We start from the raw sequence: 21,256 nt of genomic DNA, 5'->3' as shown, positions 1-21,256 counted from the left end.
ATTCAGGTCAGAAAACCCAAGCAGTAGGCCAGGGGTGGTCAACCTGTTGATCACGACTGACCAGTCGATCTTTGGGACTTACTTGGCCGATCGCCAATTGTTCCCTAATTATACGTTTATATTTAGTGCAGCCACTGTTCAGAGCGGACTTCATGTTTTTTCCGCCAGACACCTTGCAGGGCAGCTAAGGGTTCTTCTTAGGACCAAAGAAACATTCGAGCCATCTGGGGATCTTGCTGCTGAAATGCACATACAGTAATCCCTCCCTAATTTATCACGGTTAATTGGTTCTAGACCCAACCCAAGTTCATTTTCGCAAAGTTGGATTCCTTATTTATAAATAAAATATTTTCATCTTAGAAAACCTGTTTATGACCTTCTAAATACAGTTTTTAACATTGTTAGAGCCCTCTCGATATGAACTAGTACTCCTACACAGGAATCCATCATTTTTTTGCGGTTAATTGCTTCAAGACCCGACCGTGATTAGTGAATTTCTGCAAAGTAGGATTCCTTATTTACAGATCAGATATTTTCGTAGTTAATGCATCAGAAACCTGTTTACGGTTTTTAATTCAATTAGAGCCCTCTAGACATAGAATTATACACCTCTAGTCACCTTTACACTCATATTACCCAAGATAGTAGATATAATCAGAGAAAATAAACCATTTAAGACATAAATACGATTGGGCTCGTGTGTGTTTCAATAAATGTCTTCAGGATGTGTGGACAGGAAGTGATGTCAAGGATTCAGAGTTGAGTTTTAGCTGGAGTGTGGCCACAACAGTACCTGTGTTATTATTGTTGTTATGATGGTAATGATTATTATTGTTGTTATTATTGTGCCTAATGATAATTCAAACCTGCAATAGTTGTTGTTGACATCGATCAAGTCTGGTGTGTGTGCTACTAGTGCGTTGTAGATTACAGTTCATCAATGTCCTTTCATCCCTTAAACTGTATTTGTATTTTAGTTCATTTTGTCATTTCTATGCTTGAAAAGGTTTAATTTAGGCCAAGAATGCGTAAAATTTGCTTGTTTTTTTAAAGAAACGCGATAGAGTGAGGGTGTAATCTTCAAACCGCAAAGTGGCAAGTGACGATTGTATACGTTTATGTCCGTGTTGGCGATAAGAGATACCGCACGGTACGTCAGACATTACATCAGGGGTCTCAAACTAGCGGCCCGCGGGCCATTTGCGGCACACCAAATCGTATCTTGCGGCCCGCGACTGGACATCAAAGAGTAGTGTAACTGCAGCCCGCAACATCCGGACAAGCTCAGTGTTACTTACATACTTCCAGGGGCAAGGAAACACCAACACTGAACTAACAGTGGTGTTATCACATGGACTGGGGGAGGGGTGGCCCTTTAGCGTTATTGTGAGCCATGTATTGTGATTTGTATCGTGAGGTACCCTGAGATTCCCAGCCCTACTCCCAATACTTGAGCCTCACGCAGACTCTACCTCCAGTGGCCCCCAGTGAAGTTGAGTTTGAGACCCCTGCATTACATCAATGTCAAATCAGCCAGTGGATGAAAGTCTGAACTGTGTATTAATAAAGCCCGTCCAACGTTCCATTCCCTCTAGCTGTCTGTGTGGGTGAGGTGCCCCAGCGAATTTGCTTAAATCACATACGATCCTAACCCTATCTAATACAATCGCCAAAATATTAGGAGAAACAGATGCATTATCACATCTATGCCCTCCTCTTCTGGAACGTGACCAATGGAGGGACACACCCAGCCCTTAGTTTGGTCCCCAAAGTCCAGCCCTAAAACCTTTCTCCAAAACTGCCCCCTAGTGTTTTGGTGGAGAAAGTCTCAAGTTCAGCCTAACTCTAATCTCATGAAACATCTCTCAGCGGCACACCACTCACAAAACTCAATCAGAATTGTTTGACATACGTATTTGAAGGTTTTGCAAAAAAGTTAAAAAGTAACACAATAATTACTTACAATAACTAATTCACTTACTTTTTGGGGCAAGTAAATAGTATCTATAATTAAATACTTTTTTTTTAAAGTAATTTGTCCATCACTGGCAGTAGACCATTAATGAGGTCTGTGTAGTCCTGTGGCTTTGCAAGGACTACAATCATGGAAGTATTACCTCATTTACCTGTATTTGCATATCGGAAAACGACCATCCATTCACCGCCATCAAGGGTACCAGCAAAGGCAATCATATGATTGTTTTTAGGCCATCTTCCCTGAAGGTTTTAGTAGGAGTAATGGTGCAACTGGCACTCATAGCACTGTCATTGCTTCTCATTGACAACCCAGCTGGATGGATGGACTAAGGAAGTTCAGGATTGTTGGCGTGCAAGCGAAGCATCCACACACTGCATGGTATTCCCTGGAGGACGTCGCAGTGCTAACAGCCCCACGCAGCTCTGGCCAGCTAAGGCAGTGGAGTTGTGTATTGATTTCAGATGTAGCGAATGAGACTTCATGAAGGCAATGTAATTAAAAGAGTGCCATGGATTGTCCAGATAACGCATGACTGCTTTGTGTCTTGGACAATATCAGACAGAGATCATCCTAAAGGAGATGTGATGTAAATGGACGTGGTCGTGGGGTTTTCTGTTCCTGTTCTTGCTTGGCATCCTCCAGCACCTAGTTTGTCATTCAAAACATATTTTGTCAACTGGCCTGTGGGGCAGTTATGATTGAACCCTATGAATTCTGCATAGCAACAAGGCTGTGTGCTGCTAGCTATCGTACAATGCGCATGCAGTCGTCTCTCGCCAGTTCGAGGTTCGAATTTCGCAGCTTCACTCTATTGTTTGAAATATATATAAATTAATAAATCATGCTGTTTCGTAGTTGAATAAGACCTATTATTAGTCCAAAAATATGCACATTGAAGCAAATATTACGTATATTTTGCCTAAATTAAGCATTTTCAAGTCATGAAAATGACTAAATGCATTAAAATACAAACATCAAGCATTCAGATAATACATTCAAAGATGCTGTGAATGGTTTGTAGTATTCTACACTGGGAGATACACAAGCACCAGACTTGATCACTGGAACAACAGGCTTTTATTGCAGGTTTGAATGATCTCACAACAGGCACAAAGGCTTGTTACACCCTACGTACGTAATCATTCAGGTTAGTGAACCACTACACAAAAAATAATCCAAATTAGTGAGTCATTTCATGCGCACATGAACTCAAAAAGTTACCAGTACCAAACTGAGCTGAAGAGTACTGTGTAGTGGGAGTCTTTATGTATAATACAGGAGGCACTAGCGCTGCTGTCACTGTGCTGCACTGTATTGTGTTTTCTTCACACTGCAGCACTCCCCCCTTCACTCCTTCTACACACCAGTCCTCCCCTGGTCCTTCATGCACAAGCACACGGAGGAGCAGGACCTCCAAATTCAGCCACCTCTCTCTATGCCTTTCCATCGATTCCAGGTCCCTCCCCCTCCACCTGCGTCTAAATTCTCCAAGCTCAGCATCTGCATGAAAGTGATGGCGCAAGAAGGAGGAGGAGGAGTGCAGGGTGGTGAATGCACCACAGAGATGCTAACCCCTCCTCCTCAGACCCCACTGATGAGCCAATGAGGGCAGAGTGCCGGGAAATACAGCAGCGAAACAGCACCGGCATCTGTCAGTGTGATGGAACAATGTTAGACCTTTGCTGAGCGTCTCATCCAACCTCTTGCTTGTGTCTTCTCCATTGCAGGTGACACTGGAACCTGCCTTCTTTGGGGTTTTGGAAATGGCTTTTTAATACAAAGTGCAGATTTGGGCTTCTCTTTTCGTCAAAAGGGCACATTCTCAGCTTTGATTCCAGGTAAGAAATGTTTTTTTTTTTGTTTTTTTTTAAACTTCTGGAGGCTAAAATGCCACAGAGGAACCTGACCTCATTACACACATTGCAGAAAAAAAAGAAAAAAGCTCTACAGAGATAGAAAAGTGGTAATTATAGAAGACAGAGGTGCCACTCCTTTTACCATATTGCTTTTAATCTGCCTGAGAGCAACTTTTGGCTGCATGGGAGCATCACTGTGCTGCTGCAGTGTAACGTTACATAATAAAAACAAACGTGCGTGAAGCTTGCAAGCTGATACGCACATTCTTTATGCGTCATCCATTCATTCAACACTTTTAAATCAATGCAACTCTGTGGATAGGATTCTAAGTTGTGCTCATTGTAAGGCATTGGGGGGGGGGGGCTACTGCTGTACAGTATAGGAAATATGCTGAGCCAGCGTCAGTGAAAGGCTCACGTCAAGTCATTTGTGTCCAATCAATCTTTGCCAAACCCTTTCAATGCAATTAAATTTGCAATTAAATTAAGAGACTTAATCAAAGTATGTTGTATTTTGCACCACAATTGATCGAATTGATTGAAAAAGGTTATCAAAAAAGCAGTGTTCTTGCATTTTATTGTTTCCCTCATACTTGGAATGACCTGCACGCTTGTGATGGGCCTTCATTCTGTGATGGGACCAGTCCGGAGCATGCGGCGTTCCCTGCAGGACTGTGTGTGTTTGTGTGTGTGTGTGTGTGTGTAATGAAGACTTCCTCTTGGCACAGGAAAGAATAATTAAGGGGAGTGTATCACTGCAGCACATTAACACACACATACTGTGCAGCCAAACGTAATTATGTTTAATTACGGTTAATTATCGTACTTTAATCTCCATTCTCTGTCTCCAAATTGAAAAGAAGTCGTAATAATGGTAATTTCAAATTATATCAGGATAAAATATTGATAAAGCAAAGTAAAAAAACAAATACAATTATAATTTAAGAAATTGAAAAAGTCCCAAATAGGCTTTAATGCACTTTAATGATAATTTAACTTTCGGATTTAAGCATCTAATTTAAATTTTATTGTAGCTTTTATGAAAAGTGGTAGATTTTTATCTATTTATTTAATAACACTATTTATTTATTTTAGGATTATTATTGTATTTTTTTGTATTCATACAGGGGAAAAAAAAACATGAATAAAGAAATAATACAATTAAATTAAATTTTGGGGGTAAAAATTCTATATATATAAGCCGCACCGGACTATAAATTGCAGGTGTTCACGTCATAAAATGGGATATTTAGTGCACAGAAAAACATTGCACACATTTTTTTTTTTTTTTATAAAATAAATATTTTTTTCCCAAACAGTGCATGCCAAACAGTGGTGCAACACGGCTATTTAAACCTTACCGAAGAGTGCATGTAACATAGATAACAGTAGCCTACCAGAAAAGTCATTCATCGCCGTCCTCTTGGGAACTAAAACCACAAAAGTCTTCCTCCTCCATGTCAGAATTGAACAGCATCATAATTTCTTCGTCACATGCATTGTCGGTCTCCATCCATCCATTTTCTATGCCGCTTCTCCTCATTAGGGTCGCGGGGGCATGCTGGAGCCTATCCCAGCTGACTTTGGGTGAGAGGCGGGGTACACCCTGGACTGGTCACCAGCCAATCACAGGGCACATATAGACAAACAACCATTCACACTCACTGTCTGTCTCCTTTGGTGTGCTCTCGGTGTCCTCCTCTTCATCTGCAGTAGTCCAGCCTTTCCAAACCCGTGTTTTTTTCTGCTCCACGTTGTAAAGGTCCACCGACAGACTTGTGCAAAAGTTGCGGCCGTCTGCTCTCTGTGTATTTAACCTTCAAGCTTCAAGCTTTCTTTCTACACTTTCTTTCCAGTTCAGGCCATCTGCTTTTCTTGCCTCTAAAACGAACTGTCGTCTTTTCGCTTTGTGTCAGCTTTTCATGGCGCTGTCGCCAACGCATTTAGTAGAATTTCATATTTTCTGTGAACATTTTTCTCATTAGAAATAAATGGGCAATGTGTGCATTCATTATTTTGTATGAAATTAAATTACAGATGCAATCCCAACCCCCTGTCAGCTAATTAGGGGCAATGGTTCAACTGAGTGCAGTAAATTCTGTTTGATTGATAACGTTGATTTCTGACTGCAGCCGTCTAACGTCAAGCCAGCACTTGATGAGCAATGATCGTACATTTCCGCACGCACTTGGGGCAAGCTTGCCCAGAGATTGTTGGTTCAATTCCAGAGTTGAGGTCAAACTACTAAGCTACTCCTACTTTCGTTCTACGTTTTAGCATATTTCAGTGGAGCTACAGCTTCCAAACAGCTCCTATGGTCATTCTAAATTCAATCATTGATTGTTGCACCTTAGCAAAGCGTTTCAGTTTCGCTTCGGCTTTTCAGCATTCACACGCAATGTCTCCTGACATTGGATCATCTCGTTGTATCTGTAGTTCTATTTATTGATGTATTGTATACGTGAGTGGTTATGACCTGTACGCCTGTGGCGCTACGTACATTGCGTAGGTTTTGTGTAGGGTCACTTGGGGAATTGCTGGATATTACACACTATTTCTGCTGGAGTTATCGCTCTGAACTTCATAAGAACCTCGGTACAGTGGGACCAGGGATACCGTGGTCCACCTTTCAGTCATCATAGAGCGTCCCTGCGAACGCAGGTATGTGTCAACAACGCGATTGCTGCACAAATCCCAATACGTCCCCTCTCATATGTTACTTTCCCTTTTTGTTGTCATTTAACATAACAGGCTTTGCAAACTTGATGGTATGTTTATGGTGTTTATTGAATTATCCAAATCCAACAATGTTTTACTTTTGATTTTAGTATAAATGGTGCTTGTTGTTGCTCGCTGTAAACTGCAGCGTGTGCTAGCATACCCGGCTCCCCTCAACAAGAGCAACAGGGTTAGCAAACGCAGAGAAAGGTGGATCCTCTGTGTTTTTTGGTTGTTTCCTGAACGTTTTTTGCCGTTATGATGGACTATTTTAGGAATAGCATTTTCCGAAATACATATTGAAACGATTCAGAGTAGTTCTGAAGTATGCGAGATGTCACGAGATTAGAACATGACCACATATTAGCTGCACTGGTGTATAAGCCGCAGGGTTCAAAGTTTTGAGAAACAAGTAGCGGCTTATACACCGGAAATTAGGGTAATTATTAACTGTTATGTATTTTGGCATGGTTGTTTTTCAGTGGAAATTTTGTAGTATTTTTTACAAAAATAATAATGATAATAATAAAAATCATCATAATAACATAAAAACATCTTTATAAATAATATAGAATAAATATAAAAGAATATATAGTATGTATAATAAGTACGTTGTGCACTGAAATTTGACCTCTTTGATAATATTTAATCTTTTTGGTACAAAATCAATCATTTTAGAGCACAGCTCATCCACCATGTTTGTAGTTTGCATGGGACCAGAATGTGCAGAAACATACAGATTGATTTCTACAGTTTCTTGTGTGACGACACCGATTCTAATAAAAAATGGCTAATAAAAAGGTCAAAACAGCATTAAGTAAATATACTAGTTTTTAGCTCGTGTCAGCAGGCTTCTCCACAGAGACAACGCTTCTTCCGGCTGAAACATGTGCATGCTGTGGGCTGGCTGTGCTGCTTGATGGTTCATGAAATGGGATTGTGTAGTGCAGCCTATATAATCTTGTCTTGCATCTACAGTATAGCTATTGTGTATGAAGTGCAGTCATGGGAAAAATAAAGACAACACAGGCAGTTTATGTGCTTGCTCCACACCCACTGCTGTATTGCCATGCAAATGTAAAAGTAAGCACCCTGAAAAATATTGGCGTTATCCATCCCTCCATCCACCTTCTATGCCGCTTATCGTCACGAGGGTCGCGCGTATGCTTGAGCCTATTTGGTGTTATGTCACGTGACGTCATTTTTTTAGCATATTTTGGAGGGTTTTAGAAGCTTCAGTTCTGTTTATGGTTGGTTAGCATACTAGCTAGCACACAATTTGAATAGCTAATGGTATTCCTCAGTAGCTTGCGTTTGTTGTTGTCATTTTTGTCTGCAAAATTACAGACTCACTCAATTATTTATAAATCAGTAAAGTTAATTTCTAATTTCCTTAACCTTAGTTGGTTCTGTCCTACGTTTCTGTCAGAGAAATGTGTAGAGAGATATATTGGCCGCAGAGGAGTGACTTCACATCGCTAATTGCTAAATGTTAATAAGTGTGATGGTGGTATTGGTTTGCCTTTTAGCAGATATATGAGCAATTCTCGAGAGAAATCTAAAGCACTGTGCTGATTGCATTTTTTTTCAACGAGATTGTTTAGATTGTTTCCTTTGACGCAAGCTGACAGTAAAATGGTTTTGTTTCCCATTTTTACTGTACGAGTGAATGTAAAAGGGTCGTCTACAATCTTAGTGCGATTGCCTTCAGTGTACATACGCGTTGGAGGGGATCTGTCCAGCAAGGACATGCCATGTGTTTGTATGTATTGGTTTGTGTAAGCCAACTCCTCTACTCCTGAACTGCTGCACACAAAAGGGTAAACCTTTGTCAAAACATGCATCCTGTGCAACATAATAGCATGCCTGTGCTATTATGTTTCTGCCAAATACACTACTGTACACGGTGACACTGTTGTTAAACCCCAAAGTCGGATTAACAGCTCAATGCTCAATACACCAGCTGTAACTTTAGGGCATTTACCTGAATCACCATGGAATTTGGTACACACCTTTAGGGGACTGGCAAGCACATGTTGGTAAATTTGAACAAGATTGGTTGAAAAACATAGCCCCCATAAAAAAAAAAACACTCCAAACAAACTGCAGAGGATGTTCATTCAGTTGTTTAATTTTGTAGAGAAAAGCAGATGACAGGGCCGCACGGTGGTCTAGTGGTTAGCATGTCGGCCAACACAGTAACAGTCTGGAGATCGGGAAGACATGGGTTTGATTCTCTCTTGTGCATTTCTGTGTGGAGTTTGCATGTTCTCCCTGTGCGTGCGTGGGTTTTCTCCGGGTACTCCGGTTTCCTCCCACATTCCAAAAACATGCATGTTAGGTTAATTGGAGACTCTAAATTGTCCATAGGTATGAATGTGAGTGTGAATGGTTGTTTGTCTATATGTGCCCTGCGATTGGCTGGCGACCGGTCCAGGGCGTACCCCGCCTGTCGCCTGAACTCATCTGGGATATGCTCCAGCATGCTCCCGCGACCCAAATGAGGAAAAGCGACATAGAAAATGGATGGATGGATGGAAAGCAGATGACAGACATGACACAACACTAAAGTCATTTCAAATAGCAACTTTCTGGCTCTACAAAACACTAAAAGAAAACAAGGAAAAACAATTTGGTCGTCAGTAACGGTTACTTTTTTAGACCGAGCAGAGGGTAAAAATTATGGAATCACTCAGTTCTGTGGAAAAAAATCATGGAATCATGAAAAACAAACAACAAAACAACACTTCAACACACCACTAGTACTTTGTTGCAGCTTGCAGTCTCTGAGGCATGGACTTACATGAGTGACAAACAGTACGCTTCATCAAGACTGCTGCTGACTGCTGTTGACAGATCAGCTTTGCAGGTCGGAGTCTTCTCATGGACCATTTTCTTCAACTTCCACCACAGATTTTCAATTGGATTGAGATCTGGACTATTTGCAGGCTGGGACATTGACCTTATGTGTGTTTTTTGCTCTATGGCAAGATGCATTATCATCTTGAAAATGATTCATCATCCCCAAACAGCCTTTCAATTGATGGGATCAGAAAAGTGCCCAAAATGTCAACATAAACTTGTGCATTTATTGAAGATGTAATGTAAGCTATGTCCCCAGTGCCTTTACCTTACGTGTAGTCCCACATCACCTTGACTGTGGACATTTTTTTCAGACAGTTGTGTTGGAACGGTACGAAACAAAAGTTCCAGCATCACCACCTCGCCCAATGCAGATTCATCATTCATCACTGAGTATGACTTTCATCCAGTCATCCCAAGTCCGTGATTGCTTTCCCTTAGCCCATTGTAACCTTGTTTTGTTCTGTTTACGTGTTAATGATAGCTTTTCTTGACGTGAATCCCATTTTTTTAGGCGCTTTCTTACAGTTCTCTCTTGTTGACTCCTGTTTCCTCCCATTTGTTCCTCCAATTTTCTGTTTTCAACATATTGCTTTAGGTTTTCTGTCTTGATGCTTTGATGGCTTCCTTGGTCTACCGGTATGTTTGCTTTTAACAAACTTCCCGTGTTGTTTGTACTTTGTCCAGATTTTAGAGACAGCCGACTGTGAACAACCAACATAAGGGTACACCTTGGACACCCTGGGCTTGTCAACAACCTAAATGCAGGACACATACAGACAAACAAGCATTCACACCTGTAGACAATTTAGAGTCTCCAATTAGCCTAACATGAGCATTTTTAGAATGTGAGAACAAGCTGGAGTACCCAGAGAAAACCCCCACACACGTGGTGGGAACCTGAAAACGGCACACGGAGATGCCCAATGAAGATTCAAACCCTCGGTCTCCTGACTGTGACGCCAACATGCCAACTACTAGCTAACTACCACGGCCTGCTAGCATGTCTTCCAAAGCATTTAGATCACAAATGTCATTGATCCCAATCACACCGAGTACAGTATGTGATGTGGAACCAGACAGCCAAACCTTTAGACTGTAGATTTAAAAAACAGATATAATCAAAAACATAGAAGCCCAACACGAGTCACTCCACGATATCATTTCATGTACTGGACTAGATCAGTTAAGCTTCCCGAGTCAGCTTTTTTTGGTGATCAAGGGGTACAAGGTCACAATGAAGTTGCTGCATCAACACACACTACATTAGCAAAGTGAGGTGCATCGTGAGTCAAGCCACTTCCTCAGCCAGTTGTCCCACTACAAGAGACAAAGGACTGAGGACAAGATGGGATAAGAGCAACACAATCAAAGCTCCAGATAAATAGTTGCTAATAGGACAGCTGGTGCAAACGTGTGCGTGCTGAGACGCGGCAGGACATTTTACTGGGAATGATTTGTCTTCCTGTGAGGCGAGATGTGGAAAAAGACTGCACCCTCACAGCTCCTGCAGGGAGTGCTGCAATGCAGGGGTGCAACAGACAGAGACAGGCACACTTTGTCCAAAAGTGGGCTCCAACAGTCCTCCACTTCCTACCGCTGTTGATACTCTTGTTCAGTAGATTTCAATGTGTGCTGCCAAACTTCAAGGAATGTTCTGTATTCTTCTGTTTTCTGTCACTTTTGTTGTTTTTAATTGAACAATCAACACAGAACATATGGTGTTTACATGGGCAAATGGAACACTCATTGTTCTACCCCGCAATTTTGCGGCTTCGGAGGCAGCATCAGGGCCAGAACGGAGCCTGTGTGAAAGGGAATAGTGTAAAGTTGGGACCAGGGTGTGAAGTTTAACACCTGACACTTCAGGCCTCATTATGCTAAAGCATCACGGTGCTGGCAAGCTCCTCCCCCTCCAAGCTCACCAGCGAAGCTTGACGTGGACTTCCACAAAATTCGATCCTCGCGTCAATGGACTGCAGAGCTGTGACTGGTTGCCTTTTTTTAAGTTAATAATTTCCTGTTTTTTGCAAAAGAGCCAAAATGTCAGCTAAAACAAAAGAAACAACGGCAAAAACGGAGGAGCAAATATGAGCAGTTATTTGAATGTGATATAAATATGAGCAGTTTTAGAGCAACATGTCTAATAAAAGTAATTGACGTTGTTGGAGCTCTAGCTCCAACAACAATCTGGATGTCGCTTCAGTCACCATTACTACTACTACTACTGAGGAGGCTCAGTCGCGAGTAAAAAAAACAACAAAAAACACTGCCCCTAGCGTTTTGGCAGAGAATTGCAAGTCAGGCTGTCTGCACCTGTTGAGGAGCTATGACAGGATTGGATACTGTCAGAACTCGAAAGTCCCCCCTAACCTTAACCTGAAGAGCTATAACAGGATCAAGATGCTGTAAGAACCCTAACATCAACCCAGACTTAGCTGCTAACTCTAGCCCTAACCCCTAACCCCTAAACCCGAAGAGCTATAACAGGACCAAGACGCTGTCAGAAGGGCCGGCAGAGTGATCACGCTGTCGTATACTGAAGCCATCATCGTTGTGTTGAAAGTAATTGTCACTGTCCATGGTGCTGTGTGAAAGCACACCAGTTCAGGCATTACCTGTCATCGCTGGGTTGTTCTGTGTGAAAGCCACATGTAACTGTTGGATCTTCTGGTAAGACTCTGATGCTGCATCTTCACTTGAAAGAGGCTATTTTTTTTTTTTAGTATTTCTGCTGTCTAAAAATGTCATTTAGTAGAAAGTACAGATAGAACTCAGAACTTTAAGCAGTTAAAATTGACCTACAGTTCCAAGCAAAATGTGGTCTGAAAGTCACACAAAACCATCTGAGACCAGACCGTATTAAATACAGTTCAGCAACCGGTCAGTGAACCAACTTTCTCTCTTGCACGTTTATTTATGCAGTATGTGCTGCTAACATGTTTGATGTGAGACGCCTGCCCCCTTGTGGCAAAAGTGCAGTTTACGTTGCAGCAGAATGGAAGTACACCGCAGCATGAACTCTAAAACACTTCGAGACCAGATGCTATGACTCATAGTCACGTTGTTGTTGGTAGTGGGCATTTATGGCTGTAGCTGTTTACATCCAATCATCTATGAGACCAACGAGTCTCTTGAGGGATCAGAGAAAGTGGTTCGGATGGTTTATGAAATTGGTCTCTTCTGTCTTCTTGGCAGCCCAAGTAATGAAGGGAGTAGTTCATATTGACACAGTAGCAAACTTGGCACAGCTTCACAACTTGAAACTAGTTGGGTGCAGTCAGGTGTCATCATTACAATACTCAAACTATTACGTCGACGAAATATACAAAACCCGTGGGGACCTACGTTCGTTGAGCTTATATGCATGTGAAGGAGAATAATTTGATCAAGACAGCATCTTCTCAAAGGATACTAGTATAGAAAACAAACAAAACAAGGTGGTATAAATTTACTATCCACTGAAGATGAGTCAACACACAGTCATTATTGTCTAAACAGCTGGCAACACAATGGAGTAGCAAGATAATTGTGTCTTGCCAGCAGTCAAGCATGGTGGTGGTAGCGTCACGCTGTGGGGCTGCGCAAGTGCTGCCGGTACTGCAGTTCATTGTGGAAAAGAGCATGATCTCCATGCTGTACACTGACTACTATAAAGTATATCGAAAAGTATTTAGACTTGTAAAAATGCAACATTTGGGCAAGGAAATCTGATGACATTTGATGACTGCAATCTTAAATGAAATTACCAGCAAGTCTTTATTATATTAATTACACAGAAAATGTGTCCTATCGAGCTCAATCCTGTATTCAATTCCATACTGCAAACCTGCTTCTTGTTTTACATTCTTGCGCCTGTTGCGACGAATTAGAAAAAGCAGTCATCTCACATGGTTTTAGGAATAGCACCATGGGGAAATGGCCCAAGTTCACAATTTACATAAACAGATCAGAAAAGGTAAGCTAAAGATAAAACTAAAAGTTAACCACACTGTTGTGGGACGCCATTTCACTCTTCCTCCCAGGAGCAACTAGAACAGCAGGCCAAAGCTGATTTCACAAATGTTCAGTCGGTTTGAGTTGGGACTGTTGGCAGGCCACTTGATTCTTTCTACTCCCAAATTCTGGAGGTAGTCTGGGATAAACACCACCCTGTGGGGGGAGATGAAGTTTGGTCCCAAACTGTTTTAGATGATGACAAGCCTCGATTTGCCACATTTTACAAGGCCACAACACACATCGTCTGTTGCGTAATTGTGTAAACAGGCTTTCCAACAGTATACCACATGAGGACAAATATTGTTTCACCCCACCTCCTTATTGATCCGCCTCCGAGTGACCCCCTGATCCACCTAAAGACCAAAGCATGGCATGCTGCATTGTGTGTGTATGCGTGTGAACCGCATCCAAATGAGGCTGGGCAAAAGTGAGGTAAAAGGGGGAGGCATAGAGAAGGGAGGTGCGTGTGTGAAAGGATGGCAATGGTGATTGTGTGTGTGTTTGTGTCTTGGGGGGGGCTGTGTATTGGAGGCGGATGGTGGGGGTGTAGTGCTGCAGTGAAGCGAAGTGAGAAGAGACTGCAGTCTTTGCTTACGGGGGAGAAATGTTGGCAGAGCCGTGAGCTAGGACAAGAAGCCTAAAACAGTTGCTGCTGCTGGATGGGCCACGTCGGGACGGGAGGGGGGGACACCAACACCACCAATAGCACCACATCTGACTGGTGAGTTTTAATGAGACATGTTTGTTTTTTTATTTTGTCAAACCAAGTATGGTGCTTTTCTGTGTCTGTGCGATGCTGACTTTCAGACATAAAACATTAAAGTGTAAGTTATGGAAGTTGGAGCTAAGATTATTTAGTAGACCTCATCCTGTCTGTAAATGTAGTTCAACCTCTATTTATTAGACCCCCCCCCTCCATGTTTGCTGCACAAACTTTAATCACATTCGTCATATATGAGAGGTTGCAGCAGTCATGCTCGGTGCTCAGAAATGACTAGACACTGGCAGGGAGACGATTGCTTCTTTGATTGGCTGGTCATTCTTGCTCCTACAACGCAGGTTGTGGGCAATTGGATTGCTGATAGCTGATAGGCACTTTCAGGATTGCTTAGCAACAAAGAACGGTCAGTCGATGGCACACGAACAGCAGCCGCCGCCGCTATACGTATGACCACAGCTGAGACAGGAGGCAAACATGGAGGAATGCTGGAGCATCTCTGGCCTCTTGTATGTGAGGTGACCTATTGTGCAAAATGTACTTTTTAATTTTGCTCTAAGTCATATGTGTCCCCGCTCCCTGTTTATGATCTCCAAACGTGAGAAAAATCTATCATCTCACTTTTGAGAGAAGAAACACTGAAACGGTCGCTTTTGTAGGAATCAGGAGGAAAAACCTCCTTCCTCGTGGACATGGTCTCACCTCTGACCCCAGCCCCAGCTACATGACCTTTGTACAAAAAAAAGAAAAAGAAAAGTCAGGCTTCTCTACACATCTAAAAGTAAAAGCTTGGAGCTCAGCCAACTATCTGTCAGTCATAGGTGAGGGAGCTGGAAGCTTGATCGTTTGTTTTTTCTTCAGCAAGTATGCTAACCCAGGGACGTCACTAGGACTGAAAGATGGGGGGCCCCTTAGCCGAACGGTTATTTCGAACATTATTTGAAGTGTAATTTTTAGGACTTGTTACCAGGCTCACTCATTTCCTTCACTGGAAGGAAATGAGTGAGTCAAAATGAGTTATATAAGTTATAGTTATAGTTATATAGTTATATAGTTATATATGAGTTATATAAACACATAACCAACTACCATATCATATTGTTTCCCCCTAGGAAATGTAAACATAGGTAAACATTACATTACATTCACAATTGCTAACACCAACTTACAATTTGATATATGTTAAAAATTCTCGTCTTCTAAGAAAAAGCACTCTGCCCACATCAGAAGCTTTACCTTTGCTTAACAGAGAAGAAATGACACGCAGCTTCCACCTGGTACCATGGAATCCAGGTTAATACCGACATGCTGTTATTTTGAAGCTTACTTTGCACTGAACAGGAAATCACTGTGTGCACAATTTATGCTGGGTGACTAGACAAGAGGCATGTTGCTGTTCCTCATGTAAGACCACGGGTCGAAGCCACAGAGTTCTATTTACTGTTTGGTTTATTGATAACTCACACACAACACCTGGGTCCAAACAGCCACCTCTACCTTTCTAAACATATAATTACAACTTATTATCATTTGTTTTGATGCATTAAACTCATATTATTGCTGGTTTGTGTTAAGTATATACCTGGACTAATTTCTTACATGAAAAAAATCACCTGTAATTATAGACGGTGTTGGTAATTTTTCAGTGGGACTCAAGCCACCCTAAAATAGACCTACGAATGTCCATAGGCTAACCTACCATGATGTTGCTTTTAAAATGTGACTAAAATGTGTGATTTTAGCACTGTAGCTCACAGATGTATGCCAGTGTTGCAAATGGTTGAAAAGCAGTGGCGTGCAGTGAAGTGAGGCTGACTTGCAGACATAAAAACATTACAGTCTTATCTTTTATCTGCATTAGAAGCACATGCAGCATTTTCCTTCTCCAGGAAAAGCTCTGATACTTTGGTGTAAAAATCTGATATCCTCCTGGTGAGCTTGGGTATATCATATCCATCTTGGCAGTCAAAGTCATTAATTCATTCAGCAGAGCATAAAATCACATTGAATGCATTGCAATTTCTGCAAGCTCGTGCTGCTACTGGCTTTTCCCCTATGGAAGAATGTCAGAGACAGGCACCTTTCAGCTCACTCAAGCCTGACCCCTTCAGGATGCAGCGGTACTGCAAGTGCCTTCCATATGATATTTCGATGTATTTTATTGTCAGCTTAACAAGAATAAGGATGTCACACTCACATTAAAGACATTACACGGGCTGTAGAAGGTCATGGTGTATAATAAATGTTTCTGCAACATTATATTATTGGCGACATGCTGACTGACAAATAAACTGGCAGGGGGCGTTAACCAACTTTTACTGAAGGAAATGTTAAAAGCTATTGGACTCCTCCAGGAAATACATTGAGAGTGCAGTTCAATTCACAAATATTAATATTTGTTTTATGTTATCATTACTTGTTTTTTGCATTTTTGCACTGCCTACCCTGACTGCACGTCACTGTTAAAAAGTGGGATAATATGGATATTTTGGGGCCCTTACAATGTGAATGCCAAAAAACTGTGTTGTAGAAACTGGATCTAACTGTACTGCTTGGTGGAAACTCTGCTAATGTCAAAAAAGACATAGACTGAGAGGTACTTCTGGATCTTGTTTTTGTTTCAGTTTTGGGTTGAATTTTGAGTAATTCAATATCAGTATCATCTGGTAAAACGGTGGACACTTGTCCACCGTTTTACCAGATGATACTGATAGGTTTTGCGTCAGTGAATGTTTTTATTGAGTAAAGAGGATGTGATATCATTGAAAGCTTGACTGAGGTATCAGTATTTCTGTTTGTATAGTGTTCACTGTCACTTCTCGGTAGTATTGTAACCATGACAACATATAGAGCAGTTATTCTCAACTGATGGGTTGGGACCCAAAAGTGATTCGCAGAACCGTTTTCAGTGGGTCGCGGGTCTTTTCTTGGGAAAAATGGACTTCATGCTCTTTGTGCTATTTGTTCCGCCACCACTAGGTGCTTGGCATGTTTATGGGCAACTTTGTCAAGCCTGAGCGGGAGGGGAAGGACATCAAGTGTGAGCTTAATGTGTCGTCAGTCCGACACACAACTGCAGATATCTGCTCGAGAAGAGCACGCCACAAAGAGAGAGACAGTGTCTTCATCCTGAAGTGGGATAACTACCAAATCGCTATAAACCAACCAATCTAACTGCCATACAAAAAAAAAAAAAACGTCATAAAACCATGGAAATCAGTGAATGATTGCTTGTCTTTCTGTGCGTAACTTTCCATTTAATTGATTGGTTGTCTGCAGCCGCTATACATGGCTGTTTTTGTCAAAATGATACAGATCACACAATGCCAGCAGAGCTACATGTGTACTTATTTGCCCAGATTTTGTGGTCAGTGTCTTCTTTTTCATCTTCCTGGGTTCACTGAGGCAAGCAACATATCATGCAGTGTCTTGATTAGTCGGTAGAGTATTTCCGTGGATAGTTTTGCGGGTTGCAAGGACAACAATGCAGTGACTGCATAATGCATTTAAAGCCTGACTTCCTGACAGGTCCAGTGACTTATCAGTTTTCTTGCACTCCCCTCTCACATAGACCTGTACTAGCTGGGAAATCAGCCCTCAACAGCCACCCCTGAGACCACTGCTGGCATTCAAAGCCAAGGTCTCCTATTTACTCGACAGGCATTTTATCCAACTTAGCCACACTGCCACCTGGTCATGAAGAATTCATTGATGGAGAGCTCTCCTATCCTCTTCCTCCCTCCTTCTTCAACTGCCTGAGTGGATTCTTTAATTTTGTCTTCGCTCTGCCTCATCCATCTCTTCTGGATGACTGTGCTCAGAGACGCAGAGGCTTTTGTCAATTTGTCACTCAGACACTAACTCCTCACGTCGGCATGAATGAATGAGTTTGTGTTCATCGTCATTGGGAATGCGCCCTCGTGCACAGGTGGGATATCTATTTACGCCATCGCTGATGACCTGTTGAACCTTCTCTTCTACAATAGCCCTCGGTCTTAAAACAACATCAGTGTTGCTGCCCTTTAGCTTCCCTCTTTTGGGGATAATGAGATTGTTGTAAAGATATTAGATTATGAGGCATCTTAAGTTTGTCAAATCGCCATTTTTGGTCCACTCTTAACCAGATGCAGTTTTCAACCAACTTTCTTTGAGGATTTGATGGATTCTTTTACGTCAAGGCAAGAAATTTCTGCTTGGGTGCTGCTAGGGTTGCCCTTATATTTTCCCATCACTTGTTTGTGAAAGCTTCTACTCCTGAAGCGCTGCACACAAAATGGTGAAAATTGTCAAAAAACTAAGTCCGACTCTTCTGATATTATTTTTCGGACAAATATACAATATGGTAGCGCTGCTGCTGGTAAATGGTATTGACTTGAAATTTCTTACAGAGTTCAATCCTCTCTTAGAAAATACCAGCTGTAACTTTAGGGCATATCACTGAATCACCTCGAAATTTTGTACACACTTTTAGGGGACTGACAAGCACATGCCTGTAAAATTTGAACAAGATTGGTTGAAAAACTTGGCTTTCATCAATAGGTTTGGGCATTGTTTGAATTTGAGCGATTCCGCTTCGGATTCCTCATTTCGATTCCGGTTCCCAACGATTCTTGATTCTGATTCTTTTTAGAGGTAGGGTCAAAAAAGTTTGCATGGTTTAAATGAGGGCACTAACCAAAGTTCTTGGATGAAATGTCTGAATGTCGCCATGATTTTTATTTTTTTTAATTATATGACATTTTTAGTAATTTCTCACAGGGCTATTTTCAACGAGTATATAAATATCAAACAGTTGAACGTAAATGTTTTGAAGTCTCTTTACATAGAAGTACATGTTCACAAATGTTTTTTATTTTTGAAAACCTCATGAAAAAACAATGACACATATCAAGTTGTTTATGTGTTGTAGAGTGTCTTATGATGCAGAATAGACAAAGTGTAACTTAACCATGTCAGGTTCGGATGGTTCGGATGGTTCGGATGGCTCCTGCTAACCTGGGTGCAGAATGTCAAACAAGTACGGTGAATGGAGTAACGCTTAATGTGGGGTCTGGTCAACTTCCTGGCTAAAGCTAGCATTAACGTCAGGTTGTTTGTCTATGAAAAATTACACAGCCTTACGCTGGCTGGATATTTGAGTTGGCCGTATTCGCAGTATAAAGTATTATTTGTTTGCTGCTTGAGTGTTGGCAAAAGATCGACATTGTTTATTGTTTTACTTACTTGACTGGTTGGAAGACGTCCGGTATAGCGTGTCAAAATCAGGCCACTCTGGAGACCGTGAATCCACATATGTTTAATCGTGTTAGTGGTGCACCCTCCTGTGCATGATATAATGGCGTTGCAAATGTTGCACTGCACCTACTGTTCATTTTTTTTAAAGAATTTCTGCCAAACTTTCGAGCGCCATCACACACTGTCCATCCATCCATCCATTATCTATGACACGTGTCCTCACTAGGGTCGCGAGGGTATGCTGGAGCCTATCGGGCAAACGCTATCCATGGTTGAAATGGATGAACACAAACGCTTACGGCTGCTTCTTTTTCGTTGGTGTTCGCTGGCGTGTTATGCGACCATTTTTTCAGGTCGGTGGGCTGGTCGATCACCGAAAGTAGGAGTTTAAAAAAATCTACGATTCCGGGAGAATTGGAATGTTAGTCCCGGTTCCCATCAATGCTTGATAGCCAACCCTAGTTATCAAGCACCAAAACATCTTTGCAGAAGTGTGGGCAGAACTTAGCAACTAATTGGCCATATAAGTCATTGGCTATTTGTTTAATCTTATAATACTTTGAGGATATTAGTGTGTATGTATGCTAGTATGGTTTCCAAAGCATTTTGACCACAATCCATTGGGGGCACCACAAATGCCTTTACCAGCTGCAGTACTTTGCAAGGTTTCCACAGTCAGGATTTGCTAATTTCCTTTATAACGGAACGAAGAACATTCTGAGTTGTAGGGGCTTTTTCTAGGAAAGACCATCCACTTAATTTTAGCAATGATTGGTCGCCTCCTTTCGACAAGCCACTGCAGTTGTTTTTGGTCCAAAAATCTGTGGGTCCTCATTGCCACCACTCTCACTATTTTTTGTCCGCTTTGTGTCTTAGGGACGCCGTGTCTCATCTGTGGCCATGAAGTTCAACCTGTTCAGGAGGACACAGCCTGTGGCCCCCGCGGAGCCCACCGGCGCCACCACCGTCACCATGGCCCCCACCTCGGCCGCCATCTCCACCGCCGCAGAAATCTCCGGTTCCAACAACAACACGGAGATCAGCAAGAACGACATGTTTGAGGAGATCAAGAGCAAGTTCTTGAATGAAATTGACAAAATTCCATGTGAGTGACACCTCGACATTTGGAGAACCAAGACTTGACTTGATGTGCATTCATTTGACACTCTTCTTCCTCGCCAGTGCCCCCGTGGGCTCTGATCGCCATCGCCGTGGTGGCCGCTTTGCTGGTCCTCACCTGCTGCTTCTGCATCATCAAGAAATGCTGCTGCAAGAAGAAAAAGAACAAGAAGGGCAAGAAGGGCAAGGACGGCTTCAACATGAAGAACATGCAGGGCGGTGAGGTACGACCACAGCTGACGCCCTCATATCGCTATTTCTCTTGCAGAATTTCTTATCCACCTATAGATGTTAACCACCTTTTATCTTCTAGGACATGAAGGCAGCTCTTTTCCCTTTCTTTACCTGATGTTGTGTTGTTTAAATGTGATGAAAAATGCCGCACTTGGGAAAGGACAAAGAGCTACATTTAATAGATTAGTTGATTGATTTGAGTCCTAAGCCACTCCCAGATTGGTCGGCGCGCTTTAATTAAAGCAATTAATTAGTGTCTACAGTATCAGCGAATGAAAGCAAATAACGCAGGTGTGTCATTTTTCACCACGAAGGCGTCTGCAGCGACCGCCCATCTTTTGTGTTTGCTGTGTCGTGAGTTGAATCTCTGCCTCTCTCTGCTCTCCTTCCTCTTTTGTGGCTTTGTGTCTGTCTCGTGTTTCTTGACCGTGGTGGACTCCTGCTCTACGGTAGGTGGATTGGCTATGGAATGACACCCCCTTTGGCTTGAACTTGAATTAACTCCTTTGGAAAGCCATGTTGCGCTCCTTCGGAGAG

The 21,256-nt window shown here is 42.0% G+C and overlaps 1 protein-coding gene across 4 annotated transcripts in view; it reads left to right on the top strand.

Moving 5' to 3' along the window:
* Positions 1–3,518: 3,518 nt before the first annotated feature.
* LOC129186677 (synaptotagmin-2-like) overlaps positions 3,519–21,256 on the top strand; it is a 29,020-nt gene continuing 11,282 nt past the window's right edge. For 2 of the 4 annotated variants that reach the window (XM_054785160.1, XM_054785157.1), the window contains exons 1-3: positions 3,585–3,816; positions 20,243–20,471; positions 20,549–20,709. In XM_054785160.1, coding sequence (XP_054641135.1) covers positions 20,267–20,471; positions 20,549–20,709 — 366 coding nt within the window. In that variant the 5' untranslated portion in view covers positions 3,585–3,816; positions 20,243–20,266. Of the gene's footprint in view, positions 3,817–13,967; positions 14,135–20,242; positions 20,472–20,548; positions 20,710–21,256 lie in introns of those variants that run through there. The other 2 variants (XM_054785159.1, XM_054785158.1) reach the window with 2 other exon arrangements.

Source organism: Dunckerocampus dactyliophorus, chromosome 8 (genome assembly GCF_027744805.1).
Source record: "Dunckerocampus dactyliophorus isolate RoL2022-P2 chromosome 8, RoL_Ddac_1.1, whole genome shotgun sequence".
Classification (NCBI taxonomy): domain Eukaryota; kingdom Metazoa; phylum Chordata; class Actinopteri; order Syngnathiformes; family Syngnathidae; genus Dunckerocampus; species Dunckerocampus dactyliophorus.
The sequence above is the reverse complement of the archived record's forward strand: the minus strand, read 5'-3'. Positions and strand labels throughout refer to the sequence as shown.